Raw genomic sequence first — 20399 nt, forward strand, 5'->3', positions numbered from 1 at the left:
AGAGGGAGAGAGTGCACAAGCAGGCAGAGCAGAAGAGGGACAAGCAGGCTCCCCGCTGAGCAGGGAGCCCAAGGAGAGGCTGGGATCATGACCTGTGCCGAAGGCAGACACCTAACCAACTGAGCCACCCAGGTACCCCTATCTTTCTGTTTTCAAAGAAAAGAAGCCACTGGACATAAAAATCATGAAACTGGAATCTGACCTTCAAGTGTCCAATAAAAGCAGAAGTTTGCTCACTGGACGGTCTAGAGTGAGAGATCTAGCTGATACTACGGTGCGTATTGGGCCAAAAGATCCAAAAGAACCTAACTAACAGCAGATCAGACCATTTGGAAGCAGCATTAACCTGGTCAACTAGCAGATTACCTTGGCTTTACCAGGTAAACCAAAACTCCGAGTCCTGCTATGATTTCTAACTCCTTTAGAAACTGGGGCATTCTGTGCTGCCTTTAGCAGTGTGTAATACCAGCACCAGGAAACCCTTGGCTGAGGGTCACCAAGGATGGCCCAGTTCCCAGGCAGCTAAGATTTTACCTCACTACAAAACAAAACAGCACCACGCTGTGACATGTGCTTCTGTACCAGCTGCTGAAACGTGCACCAGCTGCACAGAGAGACAGGGCTATCTGACCCTTCTTCACTGGGATCAAAGTTTTGAATGCTTACTACATCAGTGGGCTCCTGGCTCAGAAACAAAGGCTCTGAGAAGGGAAGGGGTCTGTCCAAGTTCACCCAGCACATCAGTGGCAGGTGTGGAGGTCTCTGTCCACTGCCTTATTTTCCTTCTTCCCCACCTTGCCATTTTTGCATAAGCCCAAGAGCAGGACAGGCTTTCCAGGGATAACCACCCTGGGTTCTCTCCAGTGGTACCCAATGAATGACACGGGCACGTCCACATTCAGGACTTTGCATTAAATATGTATCAACAGAGAATGAGAGCTGGTCGGAGGGTTCCTCCTGCTCGTTACAGTCACTGGACCTTGGGGACTGTGATTCTGGGCAGCCCCTTTCCCACTCTCACGTTTTCATTTTGGGATTCTTCTGGAGAGGCAGGCTGCCAGAAAAGTGAAGTCATGGGGAAGAATGAATGCACCCCAGCTTACCATAGAGTGCCTCAGCTTCTAAAGGCACTGGAAATCACAGGACTCAGAGCGCAGGCTTACAGGACAGCGTTAGCCAAAGCAAGCAATCATGCATGGCCACTGTGGTGTTTTCGGCAATGGTCTTCAGGCCCACTACTGCTCCAAAGGAAGAGACCGCTGGTCTACTAAGGGTGGCCATGGGGGTCTACTGGTCTACTCTACCTCTCTGATGGGCCGGCACAGTTCTACCTGTGTATATGTGGTCACTGGGCGTTACTCCTGCCTGGGGGAAAAGGTATCAGAGGAGGAAACAAAAATGCAAGAGAGTTCTAGAAGGCATCTGTTATCTTTACATTCTATGTCTCTTGAGGGAAATCATCCTGCTCTTTAGACCACACTGCTATCCTGGCTTTAAGGGGCCCCATGAGCCAGATAGCTGTCAGTCTGGGACTTTGAATGGACCACCAAGAATAAGGTACTTTCTTTCTGTTGTAGACCCCACCCATATCCTGGCTTTAAGGGGCCACATGAGCCAGATAGCTGTCAGTCTGGGATTTGAATGGACCACCAAGAATAAGGTATTTTCTTTCTGTTGTGGTTTCTGTGAGAAGATGTAAACCTGGAGCTCCCAGGAACCACCACCTAGAGAGAGCCTGTGTAAGAAGAAAGTCAACCCAGAGGAAAACAGGGCTGAGCGAGAGAAACCAAGTCCTGGTAACAACCTCTGAGCCTCTGGATCCAGCCATACCTGAAGCCCACCTTTGCCCCTGGATTTTACAGTCCCATAAAGGAACATGCACTTTTAATTTAAAAAAAAATAATAGTAATAATTCAGTTTAAGTTAGATTTCTGTCACTTGCAAATGAAGAAGCACAAATACAGGTGATACTGAAGTATAAGAAGAGAAGAAATAAGAGAACATTACACTTGTGGATATGGTATCTGAAAGAAGTTCAAGTTTGTCCCCTAGAAATAAAGGTGACTTGTGGGAGTCTGTTTCACTTTTCAGAGTTAAGTTCAGATCATCAGAACTGTAGCTGCGCCTAATTACTGTGATTAATCTCGCCAAAGTCTAAATGTAAAAATGAGGGTGCATTTTCTGATGTCCAAGGATACTCCAGCAGCCATGGAGAGAAGGAATGGGCCATTACCGAACCAAGACATCTCTTAAGAGAAATCCTTTTGTTTTCCCCTGCCCAAATGCAGTCATGACTGGAAGGCAAGAAGGTGACATCAACAGCACGAGTCTTACCTGGCATGGCATGGATGAGGTCCCCACAGAGAACAAAGAACTTGGGTTTGGGCTTCAACTTGTTGATGGCCTCAACAGCTTGCTCAGTGAGACGGATCTCCTGCCCCCACTCATCACCACCACTGTCACTGTCCCCAGTGGACCAGGCCTTCATTAGTCCAAACTGTGGGTCTGCGCCTTGGATGAAGTAGAACGGGCCTTTCCATTCCCTTTCCTTTTCTTGTAAAAACAAAGAGGGAAGGGGAGAAAAAAAAAAAAGGAGAGGGAAGAAATATTATAAAATCTGTCAGGGAAAGCATCCAGGTTATTGTGCAAGTGGATACAATATTTTTCTTAAATTAAGTAGGTCATTTTAATAAGCTGCTCTTCAAACATACCATTTTCCTGTCAGAGTCTAGAGGATTGTGATTTATACTAATTATGCCTGGGACCTGGTGATTCCCAAAGGCCAGGAAAGACCACGTGGGCCGCAGCAGCCACGCAGCCAAGCTGTTTGTTTAAAACTAGCCGGCCAAAGTGGAGCGCGGAGGCACACCAGCAACGCTGTACGGAGGATAGTAATGCGCAATGATAGGTTTTTAATTAGAATTAAAAATACCAGAAATTGAAAGCTACCAGAAGTATTATATTTAAATTATTAGGTGAAGTGCTTTCAAATCTTTTATGCCAGGCGTAATGGCACAATTTGCACCGTTTCGGGGGATGTGACAGAATTTTAATTATAAAACTTGGAGCTTGGAAGCTCTGGCTATCTGGTAGGAAAGGCAGTGCCAGAAATGAAATCTTGAAATGAGTTAGTCAACGAGGGAAAAAAAAAAAAAATCGATGCTAACATTTCAAAGGCTGCATGATGTGGGCTTAAGCGAGGTGTGAGGCAAGGGGGTGGGAGGAAGCGGGAGGGAAGGAAGAGAGGCGATCTTTTATGTTCTTGGAAAGGGCGCTGGATCGCTTGCACCAAAATTATTAGCCTTCCTATGGCCCTTCCCATTGGTTCTGCTAATCCTAAATTCTGTGGGCCTCAGGTCTCAACCCCTCATAGCCAAAAGGACTGCAACCAGGAATGCTTTTGCAAAGCTGGAATGGCCACTGGTGGGCATGGAAGCCCTATGGGTGTCAACCAACCACCCCCACCCCACCCCGGGGGATAGCATCCTTTCTTCAAACAGAATCTTCCATGGTAGACCAATGTTGAAAACCAGAGCCGCCTCGGCCTGAGCTGGATCTGAGGACAGAGCCGTCTGAAGACCCAGCCTACAGCCCCTGCATGGAAACACTGAGAAACGGAGGCCTAGAGAGGGCACATGACTGGCCCGACGGCCAAGAGTCATCAGTGGCAGGGACAAAACTACCCCACAATTCTGAGACTGTTTTCTTCTCTTTAACAAGTTAGTATATTCTGCATGTTAACTGAATCGGCAGCATTTCCTTTGGAAGTCATGAAGATACTACGATTTCCAAAAAGCTCCTTGGAGTCATTTCACGTCTGTGTGCTCAATTCATTCATTGATTCGGGAAGTATTTACTAAGAGCCTACGGTCTGCCAGGGCCCATACGTGGTGCTGATGGTACACATGGCTGGACCTAGACAGACGAGGCCCCTGGTCTCCTGGAGCTTAGTCCTCACGGGGGAGAGAGACCGTGCACAAGAAAAGAGCAGGGAATGATGCAGAGCACCAGCTCTAGAAGGGGGAAGGGAGAACGGACAGCTAATTTCTTTTTTTTTTTTTTAAAGGTTTACTTATTTATTTGACAGACAGAGATTACAGGTAGGCAGAGAGGCAGAGAGAGGGGGGGAAGCAGGCTCCCTGCCAAGCAGAGAGTCCGATGCGGGGCTCGATCCCAGGATCCTCGGATCATGACCTGAGCCGAAGGCAGAGGCTTTAACCCACTGAGCCACCCAGGTGCCCCCGACACCTAATTTCAACGGGAGGCACAGGGAAAGCCTCTCCCTGGGGCAGGTCACCTGCACTGAGATCTCACTGGCAAGGAGCCTGTCTAACCTTTCTACATTTCATCACCACGCTCCCACCCACCATGCCTCGCTTGCTGTCATCTTAGAGGGGCTCTCTGGCTTTAGGCCTCCCTTCCTTCTCAATTCCTTTCTCAGAACTTAAATATGCAAGCGTGCAAACTCCCTGCACATCCTCTACAGAACCAACTGTAATGCAAGTTAAGCCCCCAGTTCTGGGTCTGCAGCTCCGACTGTTAGCTGCTCAAAGCACAACCAATTTGAACTCGGTCCGGACAAAGAGTGCATGATGTCCTGCAGGACGCATCTTAAGGATGGGGATCGAGCGCAATGACGGATGCGAACTCGTATTCATGGAGCCCTCGCTGCGTGCGGCAGAAAGACTCTGAGAAGGCCCCAGAGAGCCCTGCATTGTGATACTCACGTCCTTGTGCCATCCCCTCCCCTTGAGCATGGCCTGTACCTAGAGACTTGGTTCTCATAAGCAGGATACAGTGATGGGATGCCCCTTCAGGGATGAGGCCACACCATGACATGGAAACAACTGAAACGTACCTCGATGGATGCGTGGACAAAGACAATATGGTGCATCTGGACAATGTCATATTATCCAGGCTTAGAAAGAAGGAAAGCCTGCCATCTGAAATAACATAGTTGAACTCAGAGGGCTGAGCCACAGAAGCCAGCCCCAGAAAGACAAATACTATCTGGTCTCGCCCCCCATGTGGGTTCTATAAAATAGTTAAACTCCTAGAAGCGGAGGGTGGAGTGGTGGTTGCCAGGGGCTGGGAGGAGGGGGAAATGGCAGAGGGGATGGTCAAAGGCTACAAAGTTTTATTTCTATAAGACAGAGAAGTTCTGGAGACTTCCTGTCCGCATAACGTCCACAGTTAACAATACTGTACTGGATACTTGAAATTTGCTAAGAAGGTAGAATCTATGTTAAGTGCTCTTACCACACACACACACAAATTATAATTATTATAATCATTATAATTTAATATATTATAATATAATGATTATTATTATTATTATCAAGGGGTTGCTGAAAACTTTGGGAAGAGATGGGTCTGTTTATGACCTTGATGGCAGTGATGATTTCACAGGTGTTTACTTATCCCCAAACTCATGGGGCTGTACACATTAAATATTACAGCGTTTTACATGTCAATCATGCTTTAATAAAATAGTTAAAAAGAGAGACAGAGACTGGGCTGGAAAAAGACCATGTCTTTCATCTTGCGTTCTCTCTCTCTCTCTCTCTCTCTCAGAGCCCTCTCTCTCTGAAGGTCAAGGCTGCCGTGCTGTGACTCACCTACTGGAGAGGCCAACACGGATGGTAAGGAACGGAGGCAACAGCCCGTGAAGAGCAGAGATACTCCACGCGACAACCAAAAAGGAGCAGAATCCTGCCAACAACCGCGTGAGCAGGCTTGGGAAAGGGCTCTCCCTTAGTCGGGTCATCAGATGAGACCACAGCCCCAGCTGACGCTGTGCCTGAACCCAGTGGGAGAACCTACAGCAAAAAGATCCTGCCAGGCAGGACTCAGATCTGTACAGAACCTGTGAGATAGCCGTTTCCAGCTGTCAAGTTTCAGGGAACTCTGCTACAAAGTAATAACTGATAACTCAGAGATCGGGCATTAAAGATAGAGAGTCAGCAAGACGTCTACAAGAGTTGAAGGCCGGTGTCATGAAAAAAAAAAAAAAACAGGATTCCAATTTGGTTTTACATTTAATTGTTAGCATTATTCATTTATTTTACTTGCATAATAACCTTTTTACACTGAAGGCTTTTAGCGACATTCCTATTTCTGAGGCAGTGTGCAGAGCTACTTAAACCGGGTAAATTAATCAGAACCAGATCAGGGAGGTGATCGTCACTCCAAGGCTGGCACGTAAACCAATCTTCTATGACCAACAGAATTTATGAATTGTTTTCCATGGCAAACATTTTAACGAATATAGCTCCCTACAACAAACAGTCATCATCTCAAAAAGTCAATAGTCCTTGGGGGTATTAAAATAAATCTTTCCTTATTATTTGTTCACTTAGTAAAATCTTAGACAGAATCTCAATTTTATGATGACAGGGTACAAAATAAATAGATTTGACCTGAAATAAATGCCAGCTCACATACACTATTCCGCCTGCCCTATCTATGTCGTTAAGAGCAAGTTGCTGACTTGGAGCCCAGCCTTCTCAAGAGCACCTGGGTCCTCTTAAAATTCTGCTACAGAAGCTCGTGGTCTTCAGTCTCATCTTAGTATTAATCAAGGCTGAATTACGGGTATTTGAGACTTCTGGTGCTGAGCTGCAGAGGGAGGAATCTTCTGTAAAGGTACACCTCCCCCATCCCTCAAAATATTATGAAAGCGAATGCTTAACCACGCTTGCCTTACACTATTTTGCCCAAGTCCAGAGTCGCAGCCAGGGTAGGTCACAGGCATTAGAGGACACCTGTGAGAGCCAGGGAGCCCTTGCTGTGCCTTCCCCTGCAGGATGGAGCACTCATCCGATCCTGGCACAGGCCAGCTGCTTTCTTTAGGCTCCCTGAGAACCCGGTTCTGGCCTTTGGAGTCACAGAAGTTCAGAATGCTGAGGTTACTCCTGAAGCACCACAATACACAATCACAGCATTTTTTATTATGGAAAATCAGAAAGACACCTGGGCATCCGGCAAGCTTTTTTGTTTGTTTTTATCTTCCTAGTCAAAGAACTTAACTATGGGACTGCTTGGTTGAATGGCAAAGGCCTGATAACCCCCCAGAAATGAGCAGAATTGCTGGAAGTGTAGGTTGAGGGAGAAGCTGCATATGACAGGAGGGCATCAGGGAAGCCTGCTGCACTGGGAGGAGCGGGGCTGGGTCTACACCTCGGGCCTCAAGGTGTGGCCTCTGGACCAGCATCAGCATCACTACCTGTGAGCTTGCTCGAGAGGCAGCATCTCAAGCCCATCCCAGACCTACTGAGGCACACTCTGCATTCTAACAGATGCCCACGTGATCGGTATGCAAATCCAATTTTGAAAAGCACTGACCTATAAATAATCAAGGAACTGCTTAAATGGGTTTGATCAGAAACAGGTGCAAAGTGATTCTTGTTTCCCTAAATTAAAATAATGGCTTGGAGGACTTGTTGTTTTGCATATGTTCCTACTGATGTTTGGGGGGGGGTTCAGTTTTATTTTTGTTTTGTGTATGTTCATATTCATTTTTAGGTCCCTGCCTGTGTTCAGCCCCGTAATTTGCAAAACTGATAAAAGAACACAGTCAGGGACCCTAACTGGTGATATAAGGCCAAGGTCAAATTCTGAGATAAACCAAGTACTTGCAGAATGAATGCATTAAAGCATCAAGTGAGGTTGATGAAATGAAGACCTCATTTCTGACCTACATGGAACAAAACAAGACTACGATCTTTTGAAACATTTGACACAAACTTCCGTTAATGTCTACAGAGTACGCACTATTAATACCTCGTTAATACATCATAAAGCCTGCAGGTATTTCACGAAAACACCTTCAGTCTTCTATAAATAACAATGTCCACAGTGAATTGAATTTTTTCAATGTTAATTTCTGTAACAAATTCCCAGGATGGCGTGTTAGCAATCTATCGCTATACAACAAATGAACACAAATGTAGTAGCTTGAAACAATACACGTTGACGATCTCAGAGTCTGAGGGCTGGGGATGTGAGTGACTCAGCCAGGTTCTCTGCTCCTGGTCTCTCGCAAGCCCCAAGGAAAGTGTCCACCAGCGCTGAGGTTGCACAGGAAAACTCCCAGGGGGCAGGATCTGCTTTCCCAAGCTCACTTAACGGGGCTGTTGACTAGGTTCCTCACTAGCTGTGGACCAGGAGCTACCCTCGGTTCCTTGCCATGTGGGCCTCTCCAACAGGGCATCTCGTCACATGGAAACCTGCTTTATCAAAGCCAGCAAGGGAGAGTGTCCGCTAGCAAACAGAAGTTCTCTTCTCATGTAACATGGTGATGGAAGTGATATCCCATTGCTCTGCTGTATTCTGTTCACTATAATCGAGTTGGTAGGCCAACCCACGCTCAAAACAGCAGAAGATCACCCACGCCATGGATACTAGTAGGCGGGGATCACCGGGACCATCTGCAAGTCTGTCTGCCACGGAGCGTGCTATCAAAGAAGGCCTAGCGTCTCATCCTTAACCACACCACTTACAACTGGCTCTCCCGGACTGAGCCGAGCGAGCCCACTGATTACGGCCCGTCCCAGGGAGGCTGAAGGCTTACCTTATGGAAGCCAGCCTTTTCCCACTACACCACTGGACATTTTCAGTGTGGGAGGGATTTGCAGAATGACTAACCCCCTTATTTAACCAAAAGGGGATATCGAGGCCTGACTAGGGATCTTAGTTATACTCAAGTTCAAGATCACACAGTTACTGAGCAGAGGCTTCTACTGTTCAGAATCTCCATGCTGCCGGGCGGCCTGGAGGGGAGAGAGCCATCAAGGAGACAGAATGTGCCTCGGGCCCGCCTGCAAGTTGTCCACCGCCATAAAGACATTTTTATCTCCAAAAGGTTTCCTTCGAATGGAACATCTTGGTAAATTGTACATAAAGATAACGCTGGCAAGGCCCAGAGCTTTTCCCCAGAAGGCTGTGATGCTCCCAGTCCCTGCCAACAGCACCGGGCTGACTCAGGGGACAGGCGAGAGCCCAGAACACCCGCCTTCTATGGGACGCCAACTGGTGATCCTCTCCAGTAATTTCACATTCCAGGCCTCTGGCTGCGGTCTGGCCAGCAGGGGTGTTTTATTTGGCCCACATAATAGTTCTAAAATTTGGAATTTGTTGCCAACATTTTAAATTCATGAGTTTCATACAGATACCTGGTTTTCTAGATTCTCCTGGAGAATCCAGCCAAACCAGGCCCAGTTGGAGGATGCCGATTGGCTGTGCCGAGCACCAGCTGCTCCTCGAAGGGGGCATGTGGTCTTTAACTGACCATGGTCCGCGACTGGTCCCATAAACCATGGGACCCTGTGGACATGTGCGGTGACAAGCAATATCTATGGTAGCGCTTCCATTTTGCTTAGAGGTGCAGAAGAAATTCAGCAAGGTCAAGGTTACATATCCTGCTTGAGGTCTAACAAGGCCTGAAGGGCAGAACCAGCCCTATTACTCCCCCGAGCCCCGACCTCAGGGAAGGTGGTCACACAGGTGAGACTGTAGAGAAGACCTATCTAGCTAGGACTGTCCAAATGATGTCAGATATATATTACAATATATATAATATATATAGTCTATCTGTATTTATTGTATATGTTATTTATTATATTATCACACATACTGAATTACGGTAATTTATTATGGTACCATAGTCTGAATCAAATTTTAAAATTTAGCTTTTAAAAATTTAAATCAGGAGCGCCTGGGTGGCTCAGTCAATTAAGCATCTGCCTTCCGTCATGATCCCATCAGGTCACGATGTGCATCAGTGCATCAGGTCATGATCCCAGTGTCCTGGGATGGAGCCCCACGAGAGCCTCCAGCCTCGAGCCCTGCTGAGCCCCCCATCTCCCTGCTCAGCGGGGAGTCTGCTTCTCCCTCCCCCTGCTTTTGTACTCTCACTCGCTTGTGCTCTCTCTCTTTTGTCCCTCTCAATAAATAAAATCTTCAAAAAATGTGTTTAAATAAAAATAAAAATTTAAACCAATTTTAAAATATTTTTATAGAAAAAAAATTGGCCTTAGAAATCTGATTCAGGGGGCGCCTGGGTGGCTCAGTGGGTTAAAGCCTCTGCTTTCGGCTCAGGTCATGATCCCAAGGTCCTGGGATCGAGTCCCGCATCGGACTCTCTGCTCAGCAGGGAGCCTGCTTCCTCCTCTCTCTCTGCCTGCCTCTCTGCCTACTTGTGATCTCTGTCAAATAAATAAATAAAATCTTTAAAAAAAAAAAAAAAAAGAAATCTGATTCAGGGGGCGCCTGGGTGGCTCAGTGGGTTAAAACCTCTGCCTTCATCTCAGGTCATGATCCCAGGGTCCTGGGATCGAGCCCCACATCAGGCTCCCTGTTTGGCGGGGAGCCTGCTTCCTCCTCTCTCTCTGCCTTGTGATCTCTCTGTCAAATAAATACATAAAATCTTAAAAAAAAAAAAAAAAAAAGAAAAGAAAAGAAAAAAAAAAGAAATCTGATTCAGGGGGCACCTGGTTGGACCAGTGGGTTAGGCCTCTGCCTTTGGCTCAGGTCATGGTCTCAGGGTCCTGGGATCCAGCCCCGCATCAGGGCTCTGCTCAGTGGGGAGTCTGCTTCCCCCTCTCTGTCTGCCTCTCTGCCTTCTTGTGACTTCTCTGTCAAATAAATAAATAAAATCTTAAAAAAAAAAAAAAAAAAGAAAGAAAGAAAAGAAAAAAGAATCTGATTCAGCCCTTGTATAGAAAGTACCGGGATCTGGCCACTTGCAGATTTCTGCTAACTGAGAGAGACTGTCATAGAAACCATCTTTCAACACTGAGGAATAAAAAGACAGTTGATTTGGGTGGTATAAAACCACAGACAGTAAAGGCCCGTGAGTCTTCTTTTAGCATTTACTGGGTACAAAGCAACAATACACAGAGAAGAATCTTAAAAACCTTTAAAAACTCACACGACGCCTTACTACTAATCCTTCCTGCGAGACTGTTTACGTGCTGATATCCCGCCCGAAAGACAGAGGTTCGGATGACAACTGTTCTTTGCAGTTCACATCGGGAACTACCTGCTTCCGGAAATCTGTCTCTGTCGATACACTGCCTCTCTCTCATTTTTCTTACACCTTTCAGGCATATCCGTCCCCCTCAATGAAAGCTGACTTCTGACCATAGACCAAGAATTGGCAATTTCATCGATCCTTTCGCTATTACCAGTGAATCGATGGCTAATTGTAATCAGTGCGCCCCCCCCCCCAACAAGCAAATGAGTCACTGTGTTCATCACGCAACCAGAAAAAGGCCCAGGCGAGTCCGTCATGCCATTAATTCCCACCCAATACTGGGACAGCTTCTGCTCTCCTGGTGCGCCAAACCAGTTCCTGCACAGGCTACCTCAAACGGCTCAAGGTGCGAAACAATGATAAATGGCTCTCAGTTTAATTCTTATAAAGCAAAGTCTCATTTCCCAAATCTCGTCTGCGCTTCAGAAGATACTGGTTAAGAGGCCGGAGGGGCGCACAGTCTGCCGAACCAGGCCCTATCACTGTAACGGCACGTCGCTACACTGTTTAAAAAGTTCAGTGCTTGGGCTCCTGTTGACGTCTCTGACTCAGAATCAGGCAGGAATTGGGACAGGCGGGTCCACGTGCCCCCATGTAACTAGAAGGGCACAGAAACGCCTGAAACTCCAGCAGCGGTCCCTTCTTCCCTCGTTCGGCGAGCTTGTTCTGAGCACTCGCCATGTGACAGGTGCTGCCCTCGTCACTGGACACTTGACAGTGAGCAAAGCCACAGGTCCCATTCCTTAAGACCTCCACACAGTGGGGAGATGGATGATGAACAGGTCAACCCCTAAGTGGGCCGCATGCTATGCTCGTTACCACCGCGGTAGCAATCACAGCGATCACGGACAGGGTGACAGGTGGCTGGGAGCGGGCGATGGACAGAGCCGCGAGGCAACATGAGAGCCAGGCACAGAGAGGCTGTGGGGACGCTCCCCAGGCAGAGGGCACGGCAAGGACAGGACCCTGCCTCCAGAGGCAAGCGGGAATGGAGGGCAGAGGATGGATCAGGCTGGCACATGTGGGCTTGAGGAAGACTAAAGTCTCCATCTCCCAAAGCCCTCACGGGGTCTCAGGGCAGCCTCAACTCTGAAGCTTGCAGGCCAGGCTCCAATCCCATGTCCACCCTTTACGAACCATGTGACATGACCAGGTTAAGAATTCTTAACCTCTCGGGGTGTCAGTGTCCTCATCCGTAAAGTAAGAGGAACACAGCTACCCCAAGAAGGGCTGCTGTGACCAATGACTGAGCGCAGACACATAAAGCATTTACACGCCATAAGCACACAGTAAGCAGTCAAGCCTGAGCTTCTAGGATCGGAACTCTCACTCACGGTAACTCCTAGCCCTGTCTGAGCAGAGACGAAGCCATCAAAACCTTTCCCATTTATTTAACCCGCACCGCTCATAGGGTGTGCAGAAAATACTAGCTGATACAGATACAGGCACACGAACACACACAATTACAGGCTTCCGTTCGGACACCCTTCCGTTCACATACTGGGGCGACTGCTTTGGATAGAGAACGGCGAAGGCGGGGAGACTTTTCAGCTTCTGGGAGGCTTCCTGGCTAAAGGGCAAATGCCAACGAAATGGAATTCTTGCGGTTTCTCCCAGGAGCCATCTGTCCAGTGAATCACGATCTCGCTGCCTTCAGCACTTCCCCTCATCTCCTCCGGGGACTAATCTCATTTTAGGGGTTAAAAACAACAACAAAGGATAGCAAAGGATAGCAAAGCAATCCTCACCACTCTGGGACTCTTTCTGGTCCAACCATCCAAAAGTCCTGACCCTAAAGCTGCCAGATCTTATGCCCCATTTAATAGTGCCATTCACGAGCAGCTGCCCAGGGCTGGAGTGGTGGGGGTGGGGGTGGAGGTGGGGTGGGGAGGGCGGTCATGACAGCTAAGGGGTGCCAGGCTTCTTTCTGGGGTAATGAACATGTCCTAAAAGCGACTGTGGTGACGGTTGCCCAATTCTGTGAACAGAGAAAGTGCCACTGAATTGTACCCTGTAAAAGGGTGAATTGTATGGTGTGTGAAGCTGTTTAAAAAAAAAAAATAGTGCCCTTCGGGGCCCCCTCTTCCCCCCAAATAATTAACTTCGACAGCAAGAGCCTCAGAGTCTGCTTTCCCTAAGTAGCAAACTGAATTCATCCAACCTCTCTTTTCTTTGCCTAAATGCATCCAAAGGTGGTTTGTGAGACGCACAAAAGCTTCTGAGTCATAGCTTGGCGGCCACGCTTGCCATTCGGGGATAAAGGTCCTGCCAAAATCGTTATCTGCAACCCTTCAGAGAAGGAGCAAAGCAGACAGGCCAGGGCTCCTTGGCCAGGTGGCTTTCAGCATCACCAGCTTTGCCCGATGCTATTCTAGACAACAGCAGCGGTGGGGGGGGTGGGGGCCCGGAGACACACACATTTCCTGAAACTCTCTCTTGCTTTTCCAAAGCAGAACTCCATTTGGGGTTTGTCTTTTTGGGGTGGATGCTCGCTATGATTTGTTTCCCACCATTAGCCATGCTCCCCTGCCAAGACAGCAGATGGCTGCTGGCCCAGATGGTACTTCGGGGAGAAATGGAAGAAGGTGCTATCACTGGGCAGAGGTGCCCTGCAGGTACTAGGCTGGGCTAACAGAGGCCCTGCATGCAAGGAGAAGGCACCCCCTCCCCAGGGCAGATGCGGCCCGGAGAGGGTACCCATCTGGTAACAAGAACCTCTTTTCACGGACACCTCTGAGCAGTGCATGAACCCCAGGGTAGTTTGCAAGGGATCCTACGGATGGATTCAATACCTTGGTTTCTGTTTTGTTTTGTCCAGAGGCTTCATGGTGTATGCAATGGGTTAGGCCAGATACCGAAATGGGATCACATTTACTCATTTCTTTCTATAACAAATGGCCACTGAGTGACAACCCCTGCCAGACGCTGTCCTAGGGGTGGGCTTCCTGCCCTCCAGGCATTTACAGTCTGGAGTCACGAAAAGGCATAAAAGTCACAGGAATAAATACACAACTACAAACTATGGTAAGTGTCATAAAGGAAAGAATGAGCGAAGGGAGTAAGTAACAAGGGCCCTAACTGCGAATGGGAAAATGAGCAGGGGGTTTCTTCTAAAATGCTCCCTGAAGAATGAGAGACGAGAGAAAGAGAGAAAGAGAGAGACCGAGAAAAGCCACGTCGAAGCAATGATGGGGCCCAACTTCTGTCTCAAAGAGGTGGCTCTGGATGCTGTCCTGGGAACGGACTGGGGGCAAGAACAGATCGAGAAGGCTGCTGGGACTGTCCAGGTCAGAGATGCAGGTGGCTGGGGGTCACAGTGGTGGGGGCTGGGAAGGGAACAGATGGCCAAAACCAAGGTGAGCTCTGGAGGTTGAGAGGAGCAGACTGGGAAGAAGATGAAGAGTTCTGTCCTATTCCAGTATGTTCCGGTGGCAAGGCCAAAGGGCCAGGAGCCAGAAGAGCTGCGCTCCCTTCTTGGCCCTCCCGCCCAAGTGTGACCAACTGTCTAGACGCCCTCATGTCAATGAAGCCACCATAATCACCATGGCTGCATCTTTTTTTTTGTTTTTTTTGGTAATTTTTTTATTATGTTATGTTCGTCGCCTTGCAGTACATCATTAGTTTCTGAGGTAGTGTTCCATGATTCATTGTCTGCATATAACACCCAGTGCTCCATGCAATCCGTGCCCTCCTTGATACCCATCACCGGGCTCACCCATCTCCCTACCTCTCTCCCCTCAGTTTGTTTCTTGGAGTCCACAGCCTCTTATGGTTCGTCTCCCCCTCCGATTCTCCTGCTTCATTTTTTCCCTTCTTTCTCCTACTGTCCTCTGTGCTATTCTTTATGTTCCACAAGTAAGTGAAACCATATGATAACTGACTCTCTCTGCTTGACTTATTTCACGCAGCATAATCTCCTCCAGTCCCGTCCATGCTGATGCAAAAGTTGGGTATTCATCCCTCCTGATGGCTGAGTAACAGTCCATTGTATTTACCCCAAAGATACAGATGTAGTGAAAAGAAGGGACACATGCACCCCAATGTTCACATCAGCAATGTCCACGATAGCCAAACTGTGCAAGAAGCCGAGATGCCCCTCAACAGACGAATGGATGAAGATACGGTCCATGTATACAAAGGAGTATTACTCAGCCAGCAGAAAGGATGAAAACCCACCATTTGCATCGACACGGATGGAACTGGAGGAAATGAGGCCGAGTGAAATAAGTCAAACCACAGCTGCACCTTAGACAACTCGAGCCAACGCTCTGCCTTCATTTTACAAATGAGGAAGGACCTCCGGCATTAGCGTGACTAAGTTTTTTTTTTCCTTTTTCTTTTAAACAAGGGTACATGGGGACTTTGGGCGTTCTTTCCCTCAACAAATATTTCCTGACTGTCTGGCTACATATCAGACCTGGTCCTGAGAGAGGATGAGTGGTTCTCGGGCTCCTGGAGGCTCCGGTTGCCAGGGCCCCATGCTATTGCCTGTAACTAACTGGGAGGGCTTGGCAAAGTGAAAAATCCTATGCTTCACAAATAAAAAAGCTGCCAGTCAGTCCTCTCTGTGAAAGAGACATTCTCTTAACAAACCTTCAGATCCACCAACGCTCTCCATGCCCTGTGCAAAGGCATGGACTGTCACCCGAGGTCCCTCAAGGGTTCTGTTCTGCACATCCATCAGAAGTTGTCCCCGAACCTGTTCATGCTAGTGCTTATTTTTAAATCAATCAATTAAACATGTAAACCAGGGAAATATGAATTGTAAAAAGGGCTGCTTCCGATAAAACTAAGACAGACGCTTCGGGAACACTCAATAAAAGGCAAGCTCGTGAAAATAAAGTACTATTGAATTAGGTGTTGTGGAGACAAGCGTAAAAGATTAGAGGGAAAAGCAAGTATAAACCTAAAATTCTTTACCCGGGAGTGCTTTCCTAGTGATTTTTAACTGACTACTCCATTGGAAAAAACCCAAACTGGAAAGGATTCATTATGGGTGTTGTTTATGCAAGAAAGGCTCCATGGCAGGCCCATCTGTAAACCCAATACTCCAAGACAAGTCCTTGGCCCGACCTCAAAAGAATGGTAAATGAATGTACATTTATCGTTTACATTAAAAGGAAATGTTAAAAGAATGTGTAATTTCTTTTTAATTCCCTTCTTTGGCTAATTTTTTTCTAGTCATTGACCAACTACAGGCTTCTACTGTAGTATAAAAAAAGAATGTTTTTTCTAATAATTAGACCCTTACCCCATACCATACATAAAAATTAATTCAATATGGACCTAGACCTAAAAGTTATGAGCTTAAACTAGAACACTCTTCGAAGAAACGCAGAAGTCAATCTTCACAATTTGTGAAGGTTAGGCAAAGGTTTCTTAGGACATTAAAAGTGCAAGTGATAAAAAAAAAAAAGTGGTAATCTGGACTTCATCAAAATTAAAAATTCTGGTGCTGCACAGGATATTATCAAGCAAAGGAAAGGAGAATCCACAGAACAGGAGAAAATATTTGCAAACCATGGATTTGATAAGGGACCTGTGTCCAGTATATATAAAGAACTCTTAACAACTCAATAAAAACACGACCCAATTAGAAATGGGGCAAAGGACCTGAAAAGATATTTCTTCAAAGACCTACAAAGGGCCAGTGGGCACATGAAAAGATGTTCAACTCCATTAGCCTTTAAGAAAATGCAAATCAATACCACAATGAGATACCAATTCACACGCATATGGTTGGCTATAATCAAAAAGACAGATGATAAGTGGTAAGTGTTGGCGGGGACAGAGAGAAACGTGGACCCACATACCCAAGTGGTGGTAAAATGGTGCAGCTGCTTTGGAAAACAGTTTGGAAGTTCCTCAAAATGTCAAACGTAGTTACTTATACGACCCAGCGACTCCAACATCAGGTGTCTACCCCAGAGAAATGATACACATGTCCACGCAACGATCTGCATGTGGATGTCCATAACAGCTTTATTCTTAATAGCCAGTGTCCAAGTTGGGGAACGTCTGCCAAAGTCCAAAAGTGCATCAATGGGTGAATGGATGAACAAGATGTGGTTTCCTGTACCATGGAATACCGCTCAGTCAAAAGAACAGAGTGCGATTATCCACTACGACAGGAGAGACTCTTGAAAAGATGATGTTCCCGGAAAGAAGCCAGGCACAAAAGACCACAGATTATGGGATTCCATGTATACGAAATGTCCAGAAAAGGCAAAACCATGGAGGTCAACCAGTAGTTGCCTGTGTAGGGAGTGGAGACAGAACAGACTGCAAATGGGCACAAGGTTTCTTTTTTGGGGGGAGACAGAAAGGTTCTAAAATCCCAACACTGTACGACTCTGCAAATTGATTAAAAATCACTGAACTGTGAACTTAAAATGAGTGAATGTTATGGTACCTCCATAAAGTAATAAAATAGAGAAAGGCAAAAAAAAGGGGGGGGGCACTCAAAATTAAAACTTGTCTCTTAGAAATGTTAGGCAGGAACGTTTTACATGCTAATTTTGACCAACGATGATGGTGACACTGAGGTGGGGATAAGTAATCAGAATTCTTGTTTTGGTCACAGAAGCCCTTCTCATGTAAGAGAGGACTGGTGTGGCCTAACTATACGGCATAATTAAAAGCATTTATTTCATTTTCATTTTCTTCACTGATCTGTTGCAATTTTTCAAACTATAGTATTTTCAACCCCATTCAGACCTGGATACACATTTCCAGGTCTACTATGTCTAGAAGAGTTCTTAGGTGAAAACTAGAAGAGACAGGGCAAGTTATTTATTTATTTATTTTTGGAGACTCCCAATTATTTTCTGCCACGTGAGAGGGTTTCCAGAGGGGACTGAGAAATATTCAGGTTTGGCGAAATCTCTGCAACAGCTTCAGAGATTTAAAATGTCCAGGGAAATCATCTTTTTAAGAAAACCACCGAAGAGCCCTATTCCTCAAGGGGGAAAATATTCTGGTAGTAAAATGAAAACTGGAAAAAAGAACAGTTTAGGACCCCAAACCAAATTTTTTAAAAGGTTAATTTTGGGGGGGGGGCACCTGGGTGGCTCAGTGGGTTAAGCCGCTGCCTTCGGCTCAGGTCATGATCTCAGGGTCCTGGGATGGAGTCCCACATAGGGCTCTCTGCTCAGCAGGGGGGCCTGCTTCCCTTCCTCTCCCTCTGCCTGCCTCTCTGCCTACTTGTGATCTCTCTCTGTCAAATAAATAAATAAAATCTTTAAAAAAAAAAAAAAAAGAGGGGCGCCTGGGTGGCTCAGTGGGTTGGGGCCTCTGCCTTCAGCTCGGGTCATGATCCCAGGATTCTGGGATCGAGCCCCGCGTCGGGATCTCTGCTCAGCGGAGAGCCTGCTTCCCCCTTCTCTCTCTCTGCCTGCCTCTCTGCCTACTTGTGATCTCCATCTGTCAAATAAATAAATAAATAAAAATCTTTTAAAAACAAAAAAAAAAAGAAATTCTCTTATAAAAAGGTTAATTTTTGATGCCTATTTTACCTTGATAGTTCTCCTTTTTTAGAATTTCTTCGAAACAGATGTTGCCAACTTTTTAGAAAAACAATTATTTGCTGGGAGAAAGTAGTCTTGATTAGGGTATGTGTCAAGGAAATATAATTACCAATTTGCCTAATTAAAATGAATATCTGAACATGCCTGAGGAATGTGAACCCTCTCAAATGAGAAGAGTACAAGTTACTCTGTGTAAGTATGTGCAGACGAATCCTCACGGACAGTGCTAACAGAGGACGTATGACAAAGGATACTGAAGGAGTACCACGCAGTCCTGCCACTGCCATCCGTCCCTGAGGGGAAACGGTCTTAGGGTGTTCACACCACCCACTGGATGTCCGTGTGCCCCCCGAATTCTTACGCTGAAACCTAGACCCCAATGTGATATGTGGTGTTGGTGAAGCCAGGAGGGCTTCGTGGTGAGAAGAATTAATGCCTCCTGAAAGAGACCCCCGAGTGCTCCCACCGTGGGAGGGCAGAGCAAGAAGACGGTCGTCTGTGAACCAGGCAGCTCTGCACCACACACGCCTTCCACGGGCGCCTTGATCTTGGACGCGCAGCCTCCAGAACTGTGAGAAGGGTCTGCGGTCTATAACCCACCCGGGGTGTGGGCTCGGTTACGGCAGCCGGAACAGACTAAGACAGCACTCTTCCCTTCACCTGCCAGGCTTCCCTTGAGAAACAAACTTTCGCTACTTCAGCAGGGGGCTTCGAGGAGCCAGTGTATGAGGGTTATCATTGCTGTCATTTTGGGCAATGCTGCTCGAGTTAACCAAACCCGACGGGCAGTGTGTATTTTAGCGAGAGACCGGCAAAGGCCAGTGGCTTCCCTTTCTCTCCCCGCCCGGCCTCTAGAGCCACCCTCCCAGGGTGAACCAGCGGGTTCACCTTCCCACAGGGCCGGGCCTGGCAGTGGACCCTCTACAAGCAGCTCTCAAAGCTGCCAGCGATGCCCACGGGAGACGCACCCTCAATGAAAACCAGGTGAGGGCAATGGAGGGCACCTTGGCAGTGGACTAGGGCTTCAGCACCCAGAGACATGAACCCACCAGACTGGGTGTTCTAAGCTCTACCCGCCAAGGCAGGGCCTCTAAAATTTTGCCCTGCGCTAAATGGCCCACACCACGCATTCCTGCTGGGGACAATCCGCCCAGAAAGGAGACCTGGTGTGGGCCCCACTGCTAAGGGAAGTCCAAAGTCACCTTCCCTCTTCTCTCAGCAGGGTAAGCCTCCAGTCCTTTTATCTTCCCAGTCTCTCTCCCCACCTCCCTGTTCTGGTCCAGGAGAGTGACTCTCCTACTGTCTGGACCCCCTGGCAGACCTGTCCCAACTCCAGGGGGTTCAGAACTTTTGACACCCCCCATATCCCTCCCTATAATCTCCATCAGAAGCCCTCCCCACAATCACCCGCCCCTCCCGCTACCCCAAGTGAACAACACGGGGCATGGTAATGTTGCTTCAAGGCAAGTTCTTGGGCTCTAGCTGGCTGGCAATCGGATCGCACCCCAAATTCCTCCGATGTAGAAATGCTTCTGCTGTCCCTGCCGCCGCTAGACAATTCCTTCCAAAATGGAAATATGATCTGGGTCCTGGTTTCCTCACGCATGCACCTTAAAACTCTTCCATACTCTATAGAGACAAAACTCCTCAATTACTCCCCCCACTGGCCCCCCATCCTTCCCTTTCCCAACCCGCCCAGCTGCAGACTTTGACTCGTGTTCCACCCCCCACTGTCCACAGCGCTCTTTCCTCCCTTCAGGGCCTCGTGACCTCCTCACGCTCATCCTTCACCACCAGATAACACACCCCTTCCTTGGGGAAGCTACTCTGCATATCCA

The 20399-nt window shown here is 47.4% G+C and overlaps 1 protein-coding gene across 2 annotated transcripts in view; it reads right to left on the reverse strand.

Moving 5' to 3' along the window:
• The window catches only part of CPPED1 (calcineurin like phosphoesterase domain containing 1), a 102207-nt gene that overhangs the window by 80069 nt on the left and 1739 nt on the right, over nt 1–20399 (reverse strand). Inside the window, exon 2 of one of the 2 annotated variants that reach the window (XM_044232883.1) lies at nt 2335–2553. In XM_044232883.1, coding sequence (XP_044088818.1) covers nt 2335–2553 — 219 coding nt within the window. The remainder of the gene's footprint in view (nt 1–2334; nt 2554–20399) is intronic. The other variant, XM_044232885.1, reaches the window with a different exon arrangement.

The sequence above is a fragment of the Neovison vison genome, chromosome 14 (genome assembly GCF_020171115.1).
Source record: "Neovison vison isolate M4711 chromosome 14, ASM_NN_V1, whole genome shotgun sequence".
NCBI classification, from domain to species: Eukaryota; Metazoa; Chordata; class Mammalia; order Carnivora; family Mustelidae; genus Neogale; species Neogale vison.